Genomic DNA, 25,465 nt, shown 5'->3' with positions numbered 1-25,465 from the left:
GAGTGAGTGAGTGAGTGAGTGAGTGAGTGAGTGAGTGAGTGAGTGAGTGAGTGAGTGAGTGAGTGAGTGAGTGAGTGTAGGAATGCAACGATAGTATTCCTGATATCTCTCCAAAGGAAATTGTTTTCTATTCTTCTGCAAGGTATATATGCGTGTGCACAACACGTGTGTTAGTCATGTTGTGATTGGTTGAGTCTGTGGGTGTCATAAAGACGAGTATCATAATAGAAATTAATGCAATACATCTCAAACACGCACTTATACACACACATAGATTTACAAACAGGGAAACATACAGAACAAAGCACACACCATTGCTTCCTGCCATGGGCCACTACTGTAAATAATACCGAAATTAGGAGAGGGGAGCGGGGAATAAAGAGGAGGAAGGCTGGTAAATAGAGGGTGTAATTCCTGAAATACTATGCACAACATTTTAAAGAGAATTATGGTGACACAGTGTATATAGAATCAGAGAAGGATCTGTGTGACCTAATGGTCAGACAGATCCTGTCCTGTCTGAATGTAAAAAAAGAGGTGTCATGAATACTTGCAAACTCAGGGGAAGGAGGCATGCAGATAGAGATGGATGCAAACTTGCTCCAGGCTACGTGAGCAAAGAAGTAAAAAGCATTCATGAAATTCTCCCGACGCAGCAAACCAAGAGCCAATCATCTTCAAGCAACTCTCTATTTGGTTGGCAGTATATTTCTGTTCAAAATGGATGATGAGCTTGTTCAGCATGACATGGTGTTTCACAGCAGGGAAAGATGGCCATTGGGTATTTGAGGCTTATAACACTGCATGCTTAAAAAATAAAAAGCCAGACTCCAGACGCCAAAAAACTAGCATCTTTGGTCTTGTCACTTGTTATAATTAAGCTTCTTAATTGTTTGTATTCTATTCAATTCTTTGGCATACATTCCATGTTACAGGATAGGCACAGCAGTATTCTTTATTTTTCCTAAAGTCAAAAAAGACCAAAACCAGCTATTTGTTTATTTCTCTCAATACTTTCTGACTTCTCGATCCTGTTTCAACTCTCTGTCCCAAGTCCATTGGTTGGTCCTGAAGATGTGGCGCTGTATGAATGGGTCCTAAATAATTATAGTTTATAATTAATAAAAAAATAAAGGTTATAATTAAAAAACAATCTTAAAACAGCTGGACATTGTGGTTTATTAGATATACAGTATAACAGTACTCAAACGAGTAACTACAACATTAGTCAGGTACTACTTTCTGCTGCAGATTAATACCGATTTGGCGCTCCTACATGCATTTCCAGCAGAACATTATAATTTTGGGACTGGCTTAAAATAAATAGTGCTCATGTTCATGAACAAACATGTCACACAGTGAACTATCAGGTTTATTGGTGAATTTCTGTGTGGTTTTTGGACAACAATGGAGGTCTATGGCACAGAGGAATGACACTGGGATGTTAATGTCTTCTTCTTGTCTATTCACGTCTACAGAAATAGACAAAGAGAGTTGTGGCGACCCTGGAACCCCTCTCTATGGAATAAGAGAAGGGGACAGCTTCTTAAATGGAGGAATCCTGAGGTTTGAGTGCCAGTTTGGATTTGAGCTGATTGGAGAGAAAACTATTTCCTGCCAAGACAACAATCAGTGGTCAGCAAACATCCCCATATGCATATGTAAGTATTAAAATCATGTTTAAGTTATTATCAGAAGGGATACATGTCGGTGTCGGCTGATATTCACCTTGTTGACTTGAATTTGAATTTTGCGCTGGCTAAAGGTTGTGTTGGTTATTTTGGGTAGGACTCAGATAACCGTAGCTAACACATGTTGCTACTGCAGCTGCTGATTCTGAGACGAAGCCACCGGCTGGACACGACTCTAGTATGACATAAAGTAAGAGTACGACAGGTGCCATACGCACGTTTGGTTTGTTTACAAAAAAAGTGAAGGAAAGTGTCAACTGTGTATTATACTGTCTCAGAGAAAGATCAGCAACAAGAAAGTTGTGTTCTGTATGAAAAACACAAGGTGAATGATACAAAATCATCTTGATTTGAAATATGGCTATATTAAAGGTTGTTTCATAAAATGTGTTTGACTGAATTTGTGCTTATTCAAAGAAAGTGTAATAAAATGTTAAATGACTTTCAAACTGTATTTTTTTTAAGGAAGATACCTTCGTTTCTCTGTAGCATAAGGGGGTAATAATAATAATAAAAAACAATAAAATAAAGTACAATAACAAAACATCAGCTATTGGCAAAATTGCTTTTTTAAACGTCAGTATGGCCACAGAGTTTTCCAATTGGAGCTTCCCTAATTTTCATGCTCACTGCTGCAGAAGAAAAAGAAAACGTGGCATGTGCTCCGCTGTGATGTTGATAACATTCAGTCTGACCTGTCACCATGGTGACAGTACAGAGTTTATTATGGCCTGGAGCAGATGATGACCGATGATGCTATGGCGATGAATATTTAACAGGAAGTGTCTCTCTGCATCTCTTTCCCTCCCCTTTCTATCTTTTTTCTAAATCTGTATTTCTCCCCACTCTCTGTCTTTGTATGTGCGTTTGTCTTTCTGTTTGTCTGTCTGTCTGTCTGTCTGTTTGTCTTTGTCTGCTTTTCTGTACTTCTCTTGCTCCCACAGTCCCCTGTATGTCCAACTTCACAGCTCCCTCAGGAACTGTACTCTCCCCAGATTACCCAGAAGGCTATGGAAACAACATGAACTGTGTCTGGCTCATCCAATCAGATCCCGGCTCCAGAATCCACTTGGCATTTAATGACTTTGACCTTGAGGCACCCTATGATTCCCTAACGGTGAAAGATGGCGAGACAAATGACGCCGGCGTCATTGGGAGGTTCTCTGGAGCTGAGAGTCCTTCCCATCTGACGTCCAATACCAACACATTGAGACTGGAGTTTCAGGCCGATCACTCCATGTCAGGAAGAGGATTTAACATCACATACAGTAGTATGTCATTTTTCTATTTCTATTCAGATGCAGGAAAAATAACTATTTGCTGTAAAACAGGGTGAAATTAGGCAACAGTATATTGATAATACTCCAACAAAGTGTTTTTTCCACAAGTTGAAGTTTAATACATGGTAATGGCAAGAAAAATATAATTTAGGGTCGCATTTATTTTCTTTTGCGGCAGAATAATGCAGGAGCGTCTGAGGCTGAGACATTGTTATGACACTATGTAACAGTACTTCTCTTATGACTGTATATTGATTTTATGCATGACTTTCAGCCAAGACCTCTAGAAGATATATTCAATTTGCAGTGGTTTTATTCTTAAACAGTATATCCATCTGTCATCCAACTCTCACAATTAAAAGGACTGTATAATTACTTATTATCCCTCTAAGTTTTCATCACCACAGTCACTTGGAAAGAGTTGGTGCAATTGTTTTCCCCGTCAAATATTTAATGTTTGAACGTTTCACTTTAGGTAGATAGCTCTTATAATTCCCTAAAAGTTACATCAGACTGTTCAGAAGAGTTGTTCTGGAGAAGAAAAAAGACAAGCTTTATTGATCTAAGAGGTTTCATTTGGTCAACACAGCAGCTAAGAATAGAGATGTACTGTATGTTGGAGAACAAAGAGGAAAGAAGACATGAAAGGCATTAAAGGAACACTTTTTGGGAGCTTTTTGGCTTGTTTGTTGGCGTTCTTAAGTCAGATGAGAAGATCATTATTCATAAGTCTTGTCTGTGCGTCAAGGACAGTACAAAGAGAGGTCCAGGATGTGTTTAGCCTTGTGTTGCACAAACACTAGAAGCTAGCAGAAACTGTCTAGTTCTGTCAAAAGTGGAACAAAAACCCCTTACAGATCCTCCCAAATTGCCTCTTTCTAGACATACCTTGTGTCGTTCCCCCTTGTGAAAAAAGAAACCGAGACATTAGTGTTTTAAGAGAAGTTAACATCTCAGCCGTTCTGTCTTCATTGTAAAGAAGTCAAATGTGCAGATTTTTATAACCCAGGAGATGTATTGATGACTAGCTGGTGAGACAATAGGATAGAACATGTATTGTAAATAATATAGTTTGGGATTTGTTGAAAGGCTCATTTGTTCAATTTTGATGGTGGCAAACGGTGCCCCTGCTTGCAGTCTTTATGCTAATTCAGGCTAAACTCATCTCCATACCAGACAAACAGAAATGGAAATTTAAATTGATCTTCTCATTTGACAGCGGGTTTGACAGCAAACAGACAACATGTTGAAGTGTTCTGTCCACAAGTTTCCTCACAGTATATATTTGACTTTAGCTCAAACCGTTTTTTGTACGTCTGTGTAGATTTTTTGGGTCACTGCATTTCTCATTTTTAAATTTCTCTATCACCTGATCACACCATATTGCTTATAATGGCAAAACCTGATTAACGTAAGGTTGGAATTTACAGCCTTTTAATCTGAGTCAGACCATAGCCTAAAGCAGACCCACTCACAGGAGTTTAATCAGAAGTAACATTGCTTGGATCCAATACAAGCACATTAATATACTGTAGATTGACAAATGAGATGAGATGAAATGAGAAATGATATTGAAAGGCACAGCAGGAATAATGAATAGAGAGATTATAGGAGATGTTTACTGGCCAGGACTGGACACTCAAAGATGTCACCTTGCTGTAATAGATCTATTTGATTCTTTCTCCGAAATGTCATCAACATGTAGCACGCTAGTGCCTGTTCAATAAAGCTCTCATATTCTTTAATAACATTTCTATGTGTGTGTCTGTGGGCGATTAATCTCCAATATCTTTCTCATCATATGTATGTCTCCTTGTAACTTTTTACTCCAGCATTTGGCCATAATGAGTGCCCAGACCCTGGCATTCCAATCAACGCTCGCCGCTTTGGAGACAGCTTCCAGCTTGGCAGCTCCATCTCTGTGGTCTGCGAGGACGGATTTATCAAAACCCAAGGAGCTGAGACCATCTCCTGTCAGTTAGAAAAAGGCAAAGTCATGTGGAGTGGGCCCATCCCTAAATGTGAAGGTAAATAATGACTTGATTGCTGATTAAACTATTAACTCTGGAACAATATGTCATCCGATATATCATTACTTCAGCATAAAGACCCAGGAGGTGGAAATTATCAGCTTTCAGCTTGACAAAGGAAATATGGAGGTGTCCAGTTAACCTAAATTTTCAGGGAAATACCTATCAATACACTGCTGCCACATGTACAGCTACTAGCTTACAAATAGATAGAAGTATCACTATTCATGCAAATCAAAGTAGAAGTTGATGACATATGAACATGTTAGATGTGATAATGTATAATTAGCACAGTGGTATCTTATAAAAGTCACAAGAAACAGTGACCACTTCACTGAACAGTCAAGTGAAGTCTGCTTATAAGTCATTACACCACCCCATTTTGACTGCAGCTATACCATACATAATTATTATATCAATTTCACATTATAACACTGTCATTAATCATCCATATACAGTCATAAGTAATTACATTGTCATTAAAATATGTAATCATTTGTCAAGGTGGCATTAGTGCTATAATATTTAATCAACAGCTTTGATGTAAGTACAGAATCATAGAGATGTAAATTTGACCTGTTACTTTCAGATGGAACACAATAACTAAATGTGTAAGTGTTTTAGCTGTAACTCCAATAGCAGATATAATTAACTTAAGATAATTCTAACATGTTGACTATTGATTGTACAAATAAACTGCATTTTAGTTATGTTCCTGGTCATTTAATGTCCCCAGATCCTCTGTAGCTAATGTGTGTCTGAACTTGGATGAAAATCCACTTACTTGTTATCAGAAGGTACAAACCACAACAGATTAACTTCAGACACTAAGTTAAACTTTAAACCAGATCAAATTTAAAATAAGACTGGAACAGAATTGCTCCTGGCTAATGTAACCTTGTGTTAACAGTTTGTTAAAGATTTTCAGTTATGTTTTTTGTTCTCTGAATGTTGATTATGGTTCATTCTTTATTTTCCTTTAATTGCTAATGTGTATTTTCTTTTAAATTCAATGCCATCCTTATATTATGTGGAGTGCAATTTGCGCAGATAGTGACTTGCTGTTGAACATCATGGAGCATTTTAGTCAGGTGTCAGTTGTGACAGCCTCTGTATCATCCAGTGAGGCCAGGTTGTGACAGTGTAGACCAAAACAGAGCTAAAAGGAGAATAGATATTGGACTTATCATCATGGATTTATCAGGTGGACAGAGACACAGCTCCAAATGAATGCTAATGTTGCTCTATCTGCTTGGTGTTAAAATAGGCAAATCTTCTTGTGTTTACAACTTGTTGCAAGTCCATTTAATGTGGGTTTGAATACATACATTAAATCAAATGAAATCTTGCTGTCTTTGAGCTGATCACACGGCGATAAGACCTCCAGCAGGACTGTACTGTAGATAACTACCCAAAGTACCCAAAATGTGTCCAAGAAGCCGTCATGTCAGCTGTAAGTGAAGCTGATACACCAGCCCAAGATACTTACTAAAGTCTACTCGTTCTGTCTGGTATCAGGTCTCACTCACCACACAGTTACGGTACTTGGACGTGGACTTCACCTAGACTTGGGTGGTCTTGATACAAATCATCTCTGGCCTTACCTTCTATTCTCGTATATCTCCCCTCACTTCCCTCTTTCTGTCCGCTCTCCTCCTCCAGCCCCATGTGGAGGCCACTATTCAGCCCCAAATGGAGTGATTTTGTCTCCTGGGTGGCCTGGTTACTATAAAGATTCCCTCAGCTGTGAGTGGGTGATTGAATCAGAACCTGGTCGCTCCATCAAAATCACATTTGACAGGTAAGTGGCGTAATTCTTTGATTCTGCATACTATGAAGCCTCTTAGACCTCTGAACAGCCAGAACTGTGCAGATTCATCAGAACTATCATCAATTACTTCTGATGAGCAATGATATACTAGACTTAAAAGTTTATGGGGAATATAATAACGTTCGCCTAAATTTTATAGTTTGTGTAATTAATATTGGGAGTTGTTCATTGATCAGGAAGGCCGGGTAATATTTTGGTTTATATTGTGTGCACTCTGAGCTGTGAACCGGTGATAGAAATAAGACTTGAGCGGATCTTGTAAAATCAATTTTTCATGGGTTTGAGTTTCAACTTTATTTCATTGTAAAGTGCATTTAACAATATAATCTCAACAACCTGTGGGGGGCTTAAAAGACTGGACCTCTTAACCTTTTATTACACCTGCAGCATGAAAAAAAAGAATGAACTTATGGCTGTGATTTTCTCTCAATCATTGGTAATTTAATTTAAAAAAAACAAGTCCTTCAGCCTTTATTTCTGTTTGTGTATGTGATTGGTCCCTTGTCTTGTGTCTGACTGTGTAGGTATCTCTTTATGTATGTGTTCGTTAATGTCTTTTTTCTGCATACATTATTGTTTCTTTCTCTTCTCCCCGTCTTTCCTCTCTGTATCTTTTGGCCCTGGGTCATGTTCTTAGGTCCATGTTTTTGTTTGTTATTGTTCTTGATTTATAAAATAAATTAAAAAAAAAGTTAATTTAACAGGTTTAAAGGACGAGTTTGCCATCAAATGGATTCAGCCCTGAAGTGATCGTGTGAACCTTCAATTCAAGCACCTCAAAGAAATTTATAAACTAAATTAATATACAACAATATTATCTTCACATTGCTTTGACAAGCTTTCACTTAGATATGTGGGTATGAATGCTACAAACAGATCCAGCATTATGTGCATATACATAAGCCTGAACTTTTTCCTGGTTTGTCTTCTAACAGTCTGACGTCTTTCATCCAAAAAAAAGAGTGTCACTTTAAGTGAAATTATTATCATTGTTGTGATATTCTGATATTGTTCTCTCATAGGTTCCAGACAGAGCTGGGTTATGACTTTCTGGAAATCCATGATGGGCCAAACCTCCTGTCTCCTTTGGTTGGCTCCTTTAATGGAACCCAGGTGCCCCAGTTCCTGTTCAGCACCAGCAACTTTCTTTATCTACTGTTTACCACCGATAACAGCCGGTCAAATGCTGGCTTCAAAATATTATATGAAAGTAAGTCACAAACAAATAAAGCATATTTATGCATATACACGCTAACAAAAGGTATGGTATTCATAGATACAAATCTTACTTTAAACTATTGTCTACCAGTATTCCTTATACAGATCAGATGTAGTTTATGCATAACAGTTGCTGTGCATGATGTCAGGACTCAACTTTTCAATAATAGCCCACCATACAGAGATTCACAAGTTACCTGCAAAAAGAAAAGCCCCATGATTGCACAGCATGGGGCTTTATGTGGAGATTCAAACCAGCAGTGAATTTAGAGTATGCTCATCAGCAAAACTGCACATACGTACCATTGAGACTTTTTTTTTTTCAGGCGTTACAGTGGACAGCTACTCATGCCTGGACCCTGGTATCCCTGTCAATGGTATTCGGTATGGACAGGATTTCTCCATTGGGTCCACAGTATCATTCGGTTGTGGTTCTGGCTACAGACTCAGCCATGAGGAGCCGCTAGTATGTGAGAAGAACCACTGGTGGAGCCATCCTTTACCAACATGTGACGGTAAATACCTGAAGAAATAACCTCTCATACAAATGAATTATAAATATAAGTGATGTATGGATCTCTATAAGTATTCCTTGCTCAACATAATAACTGATTTTTTTGTAGCACTCTTTAAATATTTTTAAACAAATACAGATTCTTGGGAAAACACTGCTGTAGTCAACCTTGTGATCTCGAGCTGGCATGTTAATTTGGTCATGGCATGTTCAAATTGACATACAGAAGCACATACTCTAATAAGACTTTTTAGATAAGGTAAGTTGATGTCTTAAACCAATTTGACACCCACGTGTATATCATCATCCTAAACTCTATATTATAAATTGTCAGATGTTATCCTCCTAACTTTACAGTCTTTGACTTTGTTTTACTTTTTACACAACTTATCATAAGATGCGTGAAGATCAGATAAGATCACAATCTTTACCGCCAATACATGAAATCAAACACAACATTTTATCCAGGTGTTGGTGCAGAGATGATACGCCCAGAGTGCAGTGTGGGAGCACATATTGACATGACACGGCCAAATTATCAGTATGACAGTACACTGTTATTTATAGTACAATAGAAATTTTGTTCAATAATTAAATTCAGCTAGTTCTTAACATTGTCACTCCCTCTAACCAAATAATGTTTTTTTAAGTGTTTTCTACAGAAAGATTTTTTAGAGACCCAAAACATTCTATCGAGTTGCTACATGAAAAAAGGATTCAAAGAAGCTAAGGCATGTGAAAAAGGTCAGCAGTGGAGCCCGCCATCGCTGTATGGGGGGCTGAGTCACATAGAACATGTTGTTCTGCGACAAAACCACTGGTTGAATCATATACACACGCACGCACTCACGCACACGCGCACACACGCACACACACACACACACACACACACACACACATACTCACAAACACTTCGGTGTATGCAGGGGCAATTTGCAGTGAAGCCCGCTGTGGCTGATAGGGGATGATTTAAGGAAAAGATTAGAGATCTTTGGGCATGAACTATGTGCGTGCGTGCGCGCGCATGTATGTATGTATGTGTGTGCGCGCGCACATGTGTTTTGTACGTCAGCACATATAAAGTATGTGTGCTTGTGCCATGTGCCTCCTGTCATCTCCTCTCCTTTGTGAACCGTGAACACAGGAAGGTTTGAAGTAAGGTTGACGAGAGCCTGTGTTGGCTGTCACCTCCTTTCTCTGCTCTCTCAAATCAGGGAGTGAGGGGGGGGGGGGGGGCACAAGACTAGCTAAGGGCAGATTTCTCTCTCTCATTCCAATCATGGTGGAGCTAGAGAGGAGGGAGGAAGGAAAGATCCAGCACTGCTGCATCAGTTTTGTGGTGGCTTGCTTGGTTAGGCTTGTTGGCTCATTCGCTTGTAAACCACATTTGAATTGCACAATTCCTGGGACTGGCAGTGGTTTCCTCCAAGGAGGCAGTTTGAGCATATAAACATCAAGCATGCTGCCTGGAATTTGCAGGCTAAATGCCATTAGACTGTGTTTACACAGTATGTACCCATACAAATATAGGAACTATTTACTGCTGTGGCTAGTAAGAAATGGTCTAGTGGGATGATTGACAATGAATAAACGATGAATATAGGCGAGACAGCCATAAAGGCAGATGACTCAGCCATGGAAAATGTTACAAAACTCAAATGTTGTTCATACCGGTAGACTGATAGACAGAAAATAACCAACGTTCCTTCATTTGATGTAGAATTAAAATGACAGAAATTATGACAATATTATCATTTTGATCTTCACTAGTTTATGTAATATTTATAGGAGAATTTACCACAACAAATCAGATTTTCTCTGAGCCATAAGAAATCCTTTCATTTCAAACCAATAAAAAAGGATGATTTAAATTGTCAACTTTTTTTAAATTTCAACGATTTACGTTTTAGTGGAATATCACAACCCAACTTCATTTACATAACAACTACATAAACTACTAAAAGACAGAGTTGGAGAAGGGGTTCTTCAAAATAGAGGGACAGAAAGAGGTAGAGAAAATGAAACTGGCAGAGATAGAGATGTGATGCAGTGTTTCAAATTTCTCACATACAGTAACTCAGCATTCAACATTAGATGCGCTTGCATCTGTGTAGTTTGGAAATATTCTCACTCCTTGTCCTTGTTTTTAGGGATGCTGATATTGAAAAAAAAACGGGGGTGGTTGAGAATGAAGATACTGATATTCTGTTGTGGTTTCAGCACATTTTCAGTGTCTGATTTGCCTTTTTTATGTGGTAGTAGTGGTGGTCACCATTGGGGAGGATCTGCACGGATTGTATTCTGGGCTGCAGTTGTCAATGTTGTCAGTGTTGTCAGTGTCAGATGTCAGTGTTGTTAGTTCTCTAAGCTCCCATTAAACTATCCTGCTCAAGGAAACTTGAGCACAGCACAACTTTCAGGTTTGACCTTCTCCCAGCTCCTCTGCCACTGTTGCACTTTTGAGGTAATGTTATGGTATTTTATAGGTTTATTATAAGAGGAAATGACAAGCCAGTTGGCCTACTGTAAGATGGACCAACTGGAGCGAGCAGAAATTAAGCACCTTGCAACACATGCGTGCATTAGTATGCATGGGATGCATAGAATGAGCAACAGTTATTTCCAAGCTTTTCCGAGGACCTGGACTCAACTCTAAGCATCTCTGTGCCAGTACAGGTCTCTTACTGAATAACAATGTACACCGCTGAACCGTGTGCAGGACTTGCAGGGTCATCTGGAGGCTGCACTGTAAGGTTCAAAATGTATTAAGTAGTCTCTAAAAAACATTTACACTGATTCACTGCTTTAAATATCATTGCGTCAAAAAACTTGCATCAAACTGTATTAACGGGAAAATGATTTACGAAACAAAAGATATTTACCAGTTCCTGCACAAGTTGCTGGTATTGCACAGCAATAAAGTTGTGGGAAACTAGCTTAAATAATATTCAAGCATATTTTGGAATTTTAATTTCACATCACAGTGTTCTTCCTCAAAACATTTTGGAGTTTAGAGACTGTACATCCCAAAACAACACAATTCAGATCTCCAACACTTCACAGTAAAACAAAGTACACTTATTGTCCAAGTGGTCACTTGTTATATGACAAACAACTTTGCAATTTAGCCATTAACTCAAATTACACCGATTACTTTTTTCTATACTTTTTACCCATATTCCTAGACTCACAACATATCCACTGCATATATTTGGATATATACAAGGTGTCACAGAAATATGGTGGATCAGGTTTGATCATAACAGTTATGAAGACACAGTGAAAGTCGTGATAAGTAACTACAATATGGAAGTAAATTAGCAGCATGGCTCTTGAAGCTTGAGCTTATTTTTGTTTGTTTTATTTAGTTTTTGGTTTTGCTCGAGACAGATGTTTTCATTTAGATACAACTATTTATTTACTACATGTTAGCACCTACAGTACAGTGTGTACCTACATGTGTATGTGCTGCTCCTCTGCGTGCTACCCTAACTATGTACGAGCTGTCTCTGCCTAGTGAGCAAGTCACACTTTCAGCATGCAGCATGACTGTGGTCACTGTTGTCATTACTGCCACTTATTCTGACCTCCAGTAGATGTGTTGAAGAGCTGTCTACTATATGCACCACAATCCAGCAAAGTAACACAAGTTAAAACAAGTTTGCATAATTCAAATCCACACAATAAAACATAGACTGTTTCTTTAAAAAGAAAAAGACAGGATCTTTATGCACTGTCAACATATTTGAGGAATGACTAGAATCACCTATGCAGTTAATCATTGTCAGGGGTTGGTTAGTTTCAGGGACATTAAACTATTTAAATAGCAAATAATCCATTATTTATCATTCGAGGAAGGGGTGGATTTTACATTATTTATGTCATTATGCCATGGAAGGAATAAATCAGAAAACAAATCTGATTTAAACATTTAAAGTAAAGTTTTACTTTTCCATGTGAAGCGCCTACACATTGAAATATTTTCTCATTTCCAATGTCTTGTGGCAAGACACATGTTAAAGCAGTCAGTACCTGCAGACCTTTCTACCCGAAAGATATAGCGGATCTCTCTCAATTAATCTCTCTGAATCTCTGTTTACCTCTCCCTCTCTTGTAGCCTACTACAAAAGTGGTATTAAAAGTCCACTGGGAAACATTATCTGTTTTAGCTATCAACAATCTCACGCTAACCTTCTTTCTGCCTCCCTTCCCTGTCTCTGCACATCTCTGTCACTTTCTCTCTCTCTCTCTCTCTCTCTCTCTCTCTCTCTCTCTCTCTCTCTCTCTCTCTCTCTCTCTCTCTCTCTCTCTCTTTCTCTCTCTCTCTCTCTCTCTCTCTCTCTCTCTCTTCCACTCTTGTCTCTCTCAATCTATCCAGCTCTATGTGGTGGGGATGTTAGAGGTCCTTGGGGAACCATCCTTAGTCCCGGCTATCCAGACAGCTACCCTTCATCTCTCAACTGTACCTGGACTGTTGAAGTCAGCCATGGGAAAGGCAAGAGACACACAGATCCACACTGCCAAATAGAGAGACTGAGTGGGATACAGTAGCAATTAGCACTCCCAGTAGTGAAGCTACTGCTATCCTAAAAACACAAACTTGCTATATATTTGATTATTAGTGTTTTTTATGGTTTATAGTATACTTTGAGAGGCATATTTACATTCATGTGTATGTGTATGGCTATAGTCATTGCATTTATGGTGAGAAGTTGGTTTAAAACTCAAATAACATTTTTATATATTGCCTAACCATTTATGATGTTATCAATGCAGAATTTGTGTTTGCTGTAATCTCACTTTTTATTTATTGTTAATTATTATTACCGATTATAACTGATTATAACTTATTATTGATAAGCTAGTAATAAAAAAAAAAACTTCTTCAGATTCTCACTCTATTATCTGTCTGTGTGTGTGTCTCTAACAGGAGTCCAGTTTGAGTTCAGCTCTTTTCATCTGGAGGACCAACATGACTACCTCTTGGTTACTGAAAACGGAAGTTTCCTGCAACCACTGGCTCGCCTGACCGGCAACGAGTTGCCTAGCAACATCAATGCTGGTCTCTATGGCAACTTCAAAGCCCAGCTACGATTCATCTCTGACTTTTCGATTTCATATGAGGGTTTCAACATAACGTTCTCTGGTAATTTACTTGAGTCATATTGTACTATTATAGTCCAGCAACGTCTAGATTCAATTTACCCGGAATTTATTCATTTCAAAAAGTTTTTTCTCTTTTTATACTGGAACAATTGAGAGCAATACTGTAGGTGTTGAGAGTTGTTGAATGCAAAACGTTAAAGAAACAGTTGATGGTGACCTTCACCAGAATATAGACAATTACAGTCTCTTCAAATGTATTGTTGAGTGGATTAAATCATGTGTATTATATAAAAAACATAACACTCTTTAAAGGGGTATATGATTTCCCTCTGTAGATATACAAATATAGTGTGGAGTAACTCTTTAAAAAGCTACAAATGATCTCCACAAAAATGGGACCTAAAACAGAGCCTTGAGGAACACCAAGATTCAATGTCACAGGGCAGAGAGAACCCATTCACTACCTACATAAGTCTACAGTATCAAAAGCTGCACTTTGATCCAGCAAAACTAAGCTGCTACAACACCACACATCAGGATGTCATTGGAGATTTTAACAAGAGCTGTTTACTTTGAGTGGAACCGACAGCAGCTTTGACTCAGAACTGTCAAGAATACAATGCACATACAAACTTCTTGGCAACTTTTAAAACTTTAGCTGTAAATGGCAGTTTTAAAATAGGCATTTAGTTTGTAGTTCCCATACTGCTTTTCAGGGAGTACTGGGTAAATTTATTTGAATTTACAGAAATTCTGTGTCCTCTTTTGATACACGTTAACAGTTTCACATATTTCCTACATGGATATTAACACAAGACTGTTGCTGTGTTAAGTGAATATTTAGCTCTCACTTACACAAACCACTGGCCTTGAGTATCCATGAAACCTTGAGAATAGCTAAACATTTTTTGTTTAAACTAAACAGAGGAGAGAAGTTACAACATTAAATCAAATGTAATCCACCATTAAACAACACTATAAGAAAAAGAGAGATGGACTCCTCATAGCCGGAGTGTGCCAAATGTGTAAAATTTACAGGTGCTGTCCAAACCCTGAGTTGGGCTACTTCACCATCACCATATCCAAACTCAAGGAATGCGTTAAGGGGCAGAATATAAGACAAAGTCTAAGGCTACAGCTGCCCTTCATTATTCAAGATTCTTTGCCTAACTGCCTTTCTCTCATTGACTCTGGGATATAGGAGCAATTTGACTCTTCACTAAGGGACACTTTACCGCCTCCCAGATGGCATAAGCTGATACTCAGAATGTAGCACACGGAAGGTGTCACCAGGGATATGAATTGCCAATCTCAACATGCTCAATATGCTGTCTACTCCTGCAGCCCACTTTAAAATACACATCACATGCTCAGTCTTTGCCCACTGAAAACAAATCTCCTGCTTTACATCATTTTAACATACTAGAAACATAACAAGAAATATGTGCATTTTAGGACACAGTGGAATCTACTCAAAACGTTTAGACTAATTGTTTAAATGCGAAGATTGTATTTAATGGACTGCATTTTCAAGAGTTTTGATCACAAGAGTTATTGAATTATGGAAAAGTGTTTCTTCAACGATCATGGACATGAAGCGTTTGTTCAATTCAGTTAACATGTAATGGTTATGTTGATGGTTTTACTTCAGATATTGGGCTTGATTTTTCTGGCCTTTGAGAGTGATAGGTATTGATTTGTTGATTTAACACTAACATTAGTTGAGGACACTCTAACCTCACCACCTCTTACTAATGGTACTTTTGTAAGACTCAGCAAAGAGTTTGCTAAAAAAAAATCACTAAATAAATGTACATGTTTTAAAATAATTATGAAATATATATATATATTTTATGTAGTCCATCATTACTTTTAGCAATTATTATGCTTTACATAGAAATGTTATTTTCTAGCCCTGGTCTTTAACCGGAAGCGTAGAAAGGGCAGATTTCAGAGTGCTATGTTTCGTGTTTATTAATGTATGTGTTACATATTCAGTTGCAATCTATTTTCTGCAGAATATACTTTGGAGCCATGTGAAGACCCTGGGATGCCTCGTTTTGGCAGAAGAAACGGCTACAGTTTTGGCATTGGAGACACTTTGTCTTTTTCCTGCAATATGGGTTACCGCCTAGAGGGGGTGCCAGAGGTAATCTGTCTAGGAGGAGGGCGGAGAATGTGGAGCTCTCCTCTACCAAGATGTGTCGGTACGTGGTAAAATTACTCCTGATTTTGATCTAGATCTAATATCTAACCTTTTGTCCCTTTTTAGTGGTACACTTTTTTTATTATAATAATTGATCAGGATTTTGGCTGTTTAGCTTCCAGGAAAAGTGTCTTAAGACGTGGAGACATTTGAATGTGTGTTTGAAAATGTCTTACTAGTAATAACTGACATTAAAATAGTGTTTAGTGTTCCTTTTGTTGTTATCATTACAGTGAAGATACTGTATGTTACCCTTTTAATTATCTCCTTTTTCACAAACAAAGACAATTAAGATTTAAATTGTGTAACAGACAATTGAACTAGCACATTCTCACTCCCATTATATCAAATAGTGATGCTTGTTCAGGTGCCTTTAGCGCTTGGTATTGATGCAATAATCTCCTTTAGCGTCGAGCCCTTTGGTGTTACATTTAGACGCGCTAGGTCAGGACTCTTGGCGTCACTTTATGACGTTTTGAGTCAGGATGTTAACGTTCAACTGACATGCGGCCTATGAATGGGATGGTAAGGTTAGGGCTGCACAATTATGGCCAAAATGATATTCCCAATTATTTTGATCAATATTGTGATCACAATTAATTATCACGATTATTTGTTGATTTTAACCAAAACATTTTTTTTGTCACATAGGTCATTAATTAATGCTTACACATTACACAATGCTACATTCTTCTTATGTTGACGTTGTATAGACGTACAGCTGCAACACATGTAAATGAAAATTAACTATCTGAAATATATATATATATATATATATATCTATTTATTTAACGTATCTCTGAGAAAGCTCCTACACTTGTTTTCAACGATAACTGATTAAAAGAGCTAGGGGGAGAGGGGGAGTGGGATGGACGTACTCACAGAGAGACGGCTGACTCATTATGAATGGGTCCAGCACGGGTCGAATGGCGGGGCAGCAAAATTACACACGTCGTGTGTATGAAATGTCTGGATCCTCACTGCGCTGCATTTTTATGAACTATGATAATCTGGCCATGGGTCAAATCTCTCGCCCAGGTCCAGCAGGCTCCGTCTCACACGCTATTACTCAACAAACTGAAGTAAGTTGCATTCAATAACTTCTGCTGTGTTCTTCGCCGTGGCGGAGTTACCAGCAGAAACACTGGTAAAAATACAGGTTTGCCTGTCATGCTTAATAATATACAATTAATTACAATTAAAACTGTAGACAAATGTCAGAAGTGGACTGGCACCGCTGTGCGGAGAGTAAGAGGAGAGAGAGTAAGAGGAGAGAGCCAACACTGGCACGGCTTTACAGAAGAAATGGGCCATGTAACGCAAAATTAAACCATATCGATATAAACAACATTGCTTTGTTTGTGGAGAGGCAGCAGACGCAAGGACATTAGATACACCGGTGTAATCTAGAGAAAAAATATTACTCACGCCCTATAGCCCTTTGAGCTAACAGACACTAACTAGCACTGGTCACTGCTGTTGTCTGAAAAACAACACAGACGGAACAAAATGTTACATTTACTAGTAAACTGGTAAACCAACGTATGACCGACTGCTATCTGCGTAATTTTCCTCCCGTTACTCTGTCCGCTGTGACTGTCTACATGTAGAAACTAAGCTGCGCGGTGGAGGGAAGAACTCTGACTGGTTCTTGATCAGACAGTGGTTTACGGAGCGGTAGATTGGCTTTGCAAAAAAAAAAAAAAAGCCTTCTATGAAATGACGTATTTAAAATATTGCTCGATCACGCAAATTTGCTCACGGGAAGGCAAAATCTTGTTTGTGATTAAAATTTGATTAATTGTGTAGCCCTAGGTTAGGTTTAGGAAAAGATTGTGGGTGAGGTTACAAAATGAACGGGACATGAACCCCAGTCTCCTGGGTGAAACCATGACCCATCCCCCCCCCCCCCACACACACACACACACACACACACACACACAACCAACCTCCTTATTTGTCTACAGTACATTGTAACATGCAAAAGGAGAAATGAAAGTTCTTAATACTATTTAATATATTTAAAGGTAAAGGAAGTGACTGAAAAAGAAACACCTTTAGGTACACCTTGGAAGTACATTTAAAGGTGTAATGTAACCCTTTCCTTGGTTAGATTCTTTTTAAACTTTGTTCCAACAATTCTTTTAAATACAGTGAACAAAATTGATGCTATACTGAAAAGCACTATTACTAAAAGCCACATTTGTACACGCCAAATTTCAGTTATTGGATGAACAGTAAATGTCAGTGATACAGTACGTCTTGGAGGTGAATCATCAGTGGGCAGAGAGTTTTGGCCTGTTCACAATACTGTATCACCCCTCAAGGACATTATGAGAAATATGACTCTGACTTTTTTATTTAACACTAGAACATTTTAGGATTTATCATGTTCTTGCATGCTTTCCAAACGTGTTGATTAAACTGAAATGAAAATGACAGAAGAGGCGGAACATATTAGGGCTTATCTTATGGTCCAATGTGCGATCAACTGTACAATAGGTTCAAGCGCTACATTGAATGCTAATCCATAATTAAGTAACTCAGGCAATCTGTCATCTACAGTGGAGTGTTTACAAGCAGCAAACAAAAACATGCTTGTGGAGACTTGTGCAAAATGAAATTCAGATGCAGTGCACATGCATACAGATGGGCAAATAAAGAACCTCTCTATGAACCATATGCTGGAGGCAACACAAATTGCAGTGAAGATGTATCAATTAGAATTAAAAAAGCTTTTACTTTGCATGGAAAATGTATGTTCATCCCGAGTTGTATCACTAATTAATAATGTACAAAGGCAGAAGCAAAAAGAAAAGTTATTGAAACAATTTAATGACAAACTCTCACACACATGCTACCACACATGATCAGTAAGTCTTCTCACACCAAACATTTGTAACTGTCAGGTGAAGAATGTAAAAAACGTACTACTTGACAACAAAAAGAGAAATTTACATTGAAGAGTCATGGGTTTCCCTGTGTTTGTGTTGGGTTTTTCTTGGTGTATAACCCGACATACACACCGCCACCAACTTGAGCGTTTAAAGTTACCGGAAGTCATTCATTTTCAATTGAAGCCGGCTTCTCTCAGCTGCAAAGAGCGGTAAATCTGCCAGCGTCAAGTTTTGGGCGTCGTGAGCATGTTGAGCGTCAATCAGAAAGTTTATGGTAATGAGCTATGACGCAGTTCTGCGGCAAGCAGCGGCTAACGCCAAAACTTTCATTCTGAGGACAAGCTTATAACCGCCGTTGCTGGCTTACCTATCGTTTTAATATAACATTGTTTGTACATAGGGACCAGTTAACGTTACCTGCCGGTCCGCTCACAGTAACGTCCTGCATGGGCCACTAGGGTAGTCTGCCAGCTGCTCTCTCTGCCTGCACGCCGCTACGGCTCAGCGGCTAACTGCTAACAGACCCTGCTCCAACCAATTAACAATACAACTTCTGTCATTATAAATGTAATTTATAAAAGGTTTATAGTGTCAGTGTATTGGCCGTGCCTGCGTGTGCTTCTCCCGGTTGAACAGAGGATGGCGCCACGTCAGAGCGGCCAAAGCATCAAAAAGCTTCCCCGTACTTTTTGACAAGCGTCCTTGGCGGGGCGGCCAGAGCTTTTTTTGCAGCTCAAGTCGGTGGCGGTGAGTAGGTACGGTTAGCAATACACACCGGCCTGAAAGTTGTTTCCGGGGCAACACAGAAGGGCTTAGCTATTTACTAAAGTAAGTCTAATGTAGGACAGCAATTGAAGTTGAACGTCAAGTATAAAGACTACCGCACTATGAGCTACTGGAGCTCATGGGGTTCCGCACAATAATTACCCAAGTTAAAGTGAAAATCGATTTTTAAATCTCGTCCCACAAATCATAAATTCGATTGAATTCATAAAGTTGGTTTATTGCCCAGCTCTATTTGCAAGCAAGAAATGTATCAAATCTAATATTATGTGGTTGCAAATGTAGACTCAATAGAGGGCTAAATAAAAAGCTAGGTAGACTACACTAAATGTTTCTGCACTCCTTCACAGGATTGTTTTTAGCAACACTGTGAGAAGCATGGGACTATACAGGTGCAGAAAGACAGACATCACCATCCAGTTCTAGTAAAAGAGCAGATACACTATTTAACTTTTTCATTTCAGATTGCTGGTGAGAATATTTTTAACATCCTATTTTCAGCTAGGCGTAATGTTTGCAGTTATGTGTTGTACGTCTTTGGCTTTTTGTCAACGTGCACTGACTGATAATACAAAGAGTTGGAAGTGGTGTTGCGTTGTGTTCCATGTTGTAGTGCGGTTTGCTATATTTAGTACCTGTGTGTTGTGTTGCATTGCTGCATGATGTGACGCAAATCACAAAGAAGGATCGAAGAGTAGAGGAAAGCGACAATTAGACCTTTAATGTGACATTTTCTAATATCGTAGCACTGCCAACTTTTGCATTGTGCTGTGCTTTTGTGTTTTTGATTTTCATTGACCAAGAGATGTACTTTACAGCTTTTAAGTTTTGCTTTGGTGCCATACGTTAGTGGTTTTACACAAGGTTTTCTTTACCTGCCTAGTGAGTCAAACTGTACAAATAAATATTATTTATAAAATATAAATATTGTTTTCATAAAATACTGTCCATGAGAGAGAAAGAGAGGTGTCAAAGACGTGTCTTTGCTTATTCAGAAAATTAAATGTGCCTTCGTCTTGTTTTTTCTACTCTTTCTATTATTTCCGGACATTATCTTCTATTTAGCACATTTCTTAAGGGAAATGAGACAGAAGCAGTAGGGAAAAGAGGAAAAAAGGAACAGGAAAAAAGAGGAGGGATAGGAGATAAGAAAACTTGTAAGAAGTGGAAGAGGTAGGTTGATTGAGGTAGAGGAGGGTAAAGGAGGCACTCTTCATAGAGATGGAGACAGAAAGAACAAGAGCAAAGGCGAATGAGAGGAAAGAGGGAGAGGGTATGTAATTTTCTAAATGGAAACTGTAGCAGCGTGATTTATTGATGATTTGGCAGCTGTAATATGACTATTACACCAGCAGAGACATAAGAGAGAGGGAAGGATAGGGAGGGGTAAAAAGAGAGGAATGGGACATGGATACTGTAGATAGAGGGCACATGTGAGATGTGCTGAGAGTGGGTATCTTTAGGTAAATTAGTTTCTCAATTTTACAGCCTACCCATTCTCGTCAACTGAATGAGATGGCTGACAATACAGCTGTTTAAAAGGGTTGTTAAATTAAATGCACACATACAAACAAGCACACAGACATATTTGTCCATTTATAGGAAAATAAGGAATTGTCATCTTCTGAGATGAAACAATCTTGAAACAAACTGCTCATACTTTGGACTAAAACTTGTTATGCTGTAGGTCCAAACTGTTTTTAAGATGGTTTTTACATCGTCATTATAAAACTCTTGGTAATCAAACCATATATATAATTTGTTTTCTTCATTTATATCATGTACATCTTTTTAATGCTCTTCTTACTGTATATGTCATCAGCGGAGTGTGGTTCTTCAGTTATGAACAATGAAGGAATCCTTCTCTCTCCAAACTATCCAATGAACTATGACAACAACCACGAGTGCATCTACAGCATCCAGGTAACTAATCTAAACATCCTAACTAAGGTTAATAGAGACTCTGGCACACATTTTCAAATCATTGTGAAAATAAGCAGAGGTTAATAACTAGCTCCAACCGTTTGTGGTTATGTGCTGTCTACTTTATTGGTCAATAAATATAATTGGAAATTCATGTTCACTCCAGGTACAAGCTGGGAAAGGCATCAACATCTCTGCTCGAACCTTTCATCTTGCCCAAGGGGATATACTCAAGGTAAACACACATGCACACACATTTGGAGATTCAGTCATTCCTCTTGCCTGACATTTATGTCTAAAACTGATTAGTGACGATAATTCATGCCATTGAAAACTATACTTGGCCATCACTCCTTGTTTATTATGTTTTATTTGCATATCAAATGCATTGTGCCTTTTTTATTACAGATTTATGATGGCAAAGACAGCACAGCCCAAGTTCTGGGTGCATTCACGGGATTGTCTATGTTGGGCCTGACGCTGATCTCCACTTCCAACCATCTCTGGCTGGAATTTTACAGTGATGCAGAAAGTACAGGGGAAGGATTCAAACTGGTCTACTCCAGTAAGTGCAGACAGCTAATCAGTAAATAAACTTAGACAAAACCTGAAAATGTCTGGCTGACTTCAATTGTGAGCAAGAATATACTGTAAAGAACCAACTTCCCCCTGATACACAACTCTAGTATTGAAACCTGGATTTCAAACTGGGGTGTAAATATTTGGGTAGAGGCTTAATGTATACAAAAAAGTCTGCCCAATTCATGTATATCACCTATTTGTGATTCATTTTGACTGTCCATTACATCTTATCTCATTTTTACTGTAGTTGTGTGCTGTTAAATTAGGTAAAAATAGAATGGAGTGGGAGTCAGTATGGGAGTCAGATTAATTCAGCAATTAAATGCCACATGACGGCTGTATTAATTTAAATGTAACATACTTGCAGAATGAAGTTAACTCTAAATGGTTCTAATTTCTTTTTAACCGCCACTGAACTGATCAACCTGCTGAAATTATCACAAAAAAGCGTTGCGTTTGAATAACAAAGATTTAAGAGACCTCTGATTCCAGTGTAGGATTGGGTGTTAAAGGTGCTTTCTGAGCACACCCACGTTTGTCAGGGGCCTCTTTCATGCATAGTTGGAATGAGAAAATCTAATGTGTTTAAATGGAGTCATGCAGGATAATATACATAGCACTTTGAAGAGTGGAGCATTACTTACTCCTCTGCATCTCAACTTTCTCATACTGATACAGAGATAGATAGTTAGCCATGCAAACAAGACACATTGGCTTATAATATAGTACTGAAAACTACTTTATGCCTCGCTATATTAATGAAGGCTGGAATTCAATACAATTTGGAACTGTGCTTCAATAAATAATGCATGATGGTTTATTTTCTTACACATCTCTCACATATATATATAACAATCAAAGATGATTCACAGTAGATGTCAGATTGATGGCAGATGTATTCAGATTGCAGATGGTAAAAGAACAGCTTTGCAAATGGCCATTTGTTAGGATTTACACATGCACCAACATCACATCCCACTCTCAAATTATGAATATTCTATGAAAAACAACATTAAATTGTATAAGTTGTGTGCTCCAGTGTTGCTCCTCATATTGGGATTTCCCACATATCTTTTACTTTTTTTTGTTCTTTTTAAAAAAATTTAATCTGGATGATAGTTTAAAGGATCTGAGATGATGCAAAGCTCATAAACGGAATACTCTGGTGCGCCAGAATATTAAGGAAATAGTGTTGTAGATTTAGTGGGTCAGTTACTGAGTATTGTTTAAAGTACACACTGCATGGATCTTGAACTATCTTTTTCTCTCTCTAGGTTTTGAGTTGTCTCATTGTGAGGACCCAGGTGTGCCTCAGTTCGGCTTCAAGGTCAATGACCAAGGTCATTTCTCCGGCAGCAGCATCACATACAGATGTGAGCCCGGATACACTCTTCATGGTGCTTCCACACTGAAGTGCATGACTGGCGAAAGGAGAGCCTGGGATAACCCTCTGCCTTCTTGTATTGGTAGGTATCTTGCGTTTTGTAGCGTTTTCTTTTTTTGAGAAGAAGTTAATTAAAGACACAAATAGATGTACACAGACATACAAAGGGACGCATACACTTATTACGGGTTGAACCTTGAAGAACGACCTGTAATAAGCTTGGTAGGTAAAGGTGAAGAGGGTTCATTGTTGCCTTATCTTTTACCGGTATCACTGCATTTTCTGCTGCGTGACACATGGTCCATACTGCTGCCATCTTCAGACATTATTCCATTTGTTGAATAGAAGCACATTTGTCAAAGATATTGGTTTTCAATTTAAAACAGACATTATGACACATTTGCTCAATGGACAAAACCAAGAGCAGGATATGTACAGTGAAAAGAAACGTAATTAAACCTTGCTTCTCTTTTGAGTGTTTTTTCCTCCATAGTTGATTATGGCAATGAGCTGTTCTCAAGCTGGAATGTCCAATTTACCCACAGCTCAACTGGTGCATATACACATTTAAAGTACCAGAAAACTAATAATTGCTCTACAATAAAGTAAAGCCATTCGCTGCATTATGCAAAGTCTCTGCTTACAGGAAGACTTTCACTAATCTAGAAAGAAAGCAGGTTGAGGCCAATATCCTGTGGAATTGCCTTCTCATGAGATCACACACTGCTGTAGTTTTTAAGTCTTACTGAAAAGCCTATTTGTCCAGGAGAGTTTATCACCTGGACCTCTACTGCCCAACTGACCCATTTCCATCCCTGGAGTGGGTTATTTGCTTGTTCCCGACCCAATGCTTTGCTTGCCCACACACACAAATCCTACCTCTATGTGTTAAATTTGTTTCTCCGCTTGTTTTTAACCCCTATTTATGTCATTCTTACTCTGTAATGGGCTAAGTGACAATAAATAAATGTTTCATAAACACATTCTAATCGATTTGGTTTGCTGTATCAAATTGCAGACCATTTTATGTTAATAATAAAACCTACTAGGAAGCAACTACTCTTTGAGTATTGACATATTTCTTAATATTCCATTATAACACCATTGCGTTTTTAATCCATTTTTCATGGCTTCAAACTGATGGGAAAATACAAGCCACAGCTCTGAATATTGATGTCAACAAGTCAATAATGGTCTTTTACAGGCGATGCAATATCAGGGCTCCAGAAATTACACACTTACATGAACAAGTGCCTTCTATAGTACCTGAAGCTTATTTGGAGGCAGGTATTTGGTTAAATGATTAGATTTTCTAATTAAACCCAAACAAATGCTAAGCCGTTCCAGAAGGACACACAAAATGGCTGCTGCAACTATGCCCCAGATGAGAGCTATGAGCATGACAGCAAGCCTTATATTTTAAGGACCTTTCTTTCTTTGTCGCTGCCTGTGAACTTTCTGATTTTGGATTCAGCTTAGTAAGTCTCTCTCCTTCTCACTATCAATAATGAAAGACTCATAAAACCACTGGCTGATATTCTCTGACTTAATATTTTAGCAGTGACACGCCGTGACCTCAGCTAACCTCCAGTCTAAATATTATATTGCTTCTTATTATTACTCATAGTGTTCCCTTCTTAACCTTCCTTGGTTCTCCCATTTTTAGCTTACTTTTTCTTATTCTCCTCTTTTTTTTCTCTGCCCCAACTCTTAATATTGCTCCTATTACTTGAGATAATATATTCCAGTGATGAAGGGAGGGGAGCCTGAGGGAGGGAGGGGAAGAGAGAGAGGGTATGAAGATTGTGAAAATATATAACCGAGAGAGACAAAAGGAGAAAGGGGAATTATTTTCTGTTATATAATATGTGGCAGTTTCTTTAGGGATGAATGCAGGATCAGCACTTTTTCTCTTCTCCCTTCTCTCTTCTCTATCTGTGCGTGAGAAAGACAGCGGGACACAGCAAAAGAGAGTTCTTCCTTAATCCATTTGTCTTCGTGGCGATCATTTAATCACTGA

At 38.4% G+C, this 25,465-nt stretch overlaps 1 protein-coding gene across 1 annotated transcript in view; it reads left to right on the top strand.

Annotated features, from left to right (window-relative positions):
* LOC117957175 (CUB and sushi domain-containing protein 3-like) overlaps window positions 1–25,465 on the top strand; it is a gene marked incomplete at its 5' end in the record, with an annotated part of 260,410 nt that overhangs the window by 169,578 nt on the left and 65,367 nt on the right. Inside the window, 13 exons of the mRNA XM_034892771.1 lie at window positions 1,479–1,661; window positions 2,636–2,962; window positions 4,804–4,998; window positions 6,664–6,802; window positions 7,855–8,042; window positions 8,377–8,565; window positions 12,943–13,059; window positions 13,495–13,710; window positions 15,689–15,877; window positions 21,379–21,479; window positions 21,646–21,714; window positions 21,888–22,044; window positions 23,336–23,527. Coding sequence (XP_034748662.1) covers window positions 1,479–1,661; window positions 2,636–2,962; window positions 4,804–4,998; window positions 6,664–6,802; window positions 7,855–8,042; window positions 8,377–8,565; window positions 12,943–13,059; window positions 13,495–13,710; window positions 15,689–15,877; window positions 21,379–21,479; window positions 21,646–21,714; window positions 21,888–22,044; window positions 23,336–23,527 — 2,262 coding nt within the window. The remainder of the gene's footprint in view (window positions 1–1,478; window positions 1,662–2,635; window positions 2,963–4,803; window positions 4,999–6,663; window positions 6,803–7,854; window positions 8,043–8,376; window positions 8,566–12,942; window positions 13,060–13,494; window positions 13,711–15,688; window positions 15,878–21,378; window positions 21,480–21,645; window positions 21,715–21,887; window positions 22,045–23,335; window positions 23,528–25,465) is intronic.

The sequence above is a fragment of the Etheostoma cragini genome, chromosome 14, assembly GCF_013103735.1.
Source record: "Etheostoma cragini isolate CJK2018 chromosome 14, CSU_Ecrag_1.0, whole genome shotgun sequence".
Classification (NCBI taxonomy): domain Eukaryota; kingdom Metazoa; phylum Chordata; class Actinopteri; order Perciformes; family Percidae; genus Etheostoma; species Etheostoma cragini.
The sequence above is the reverse complement of the archived record's forward strand: the minus strand, read 5'-3'. Positions and strand labels throughout refer to the sequence as shown.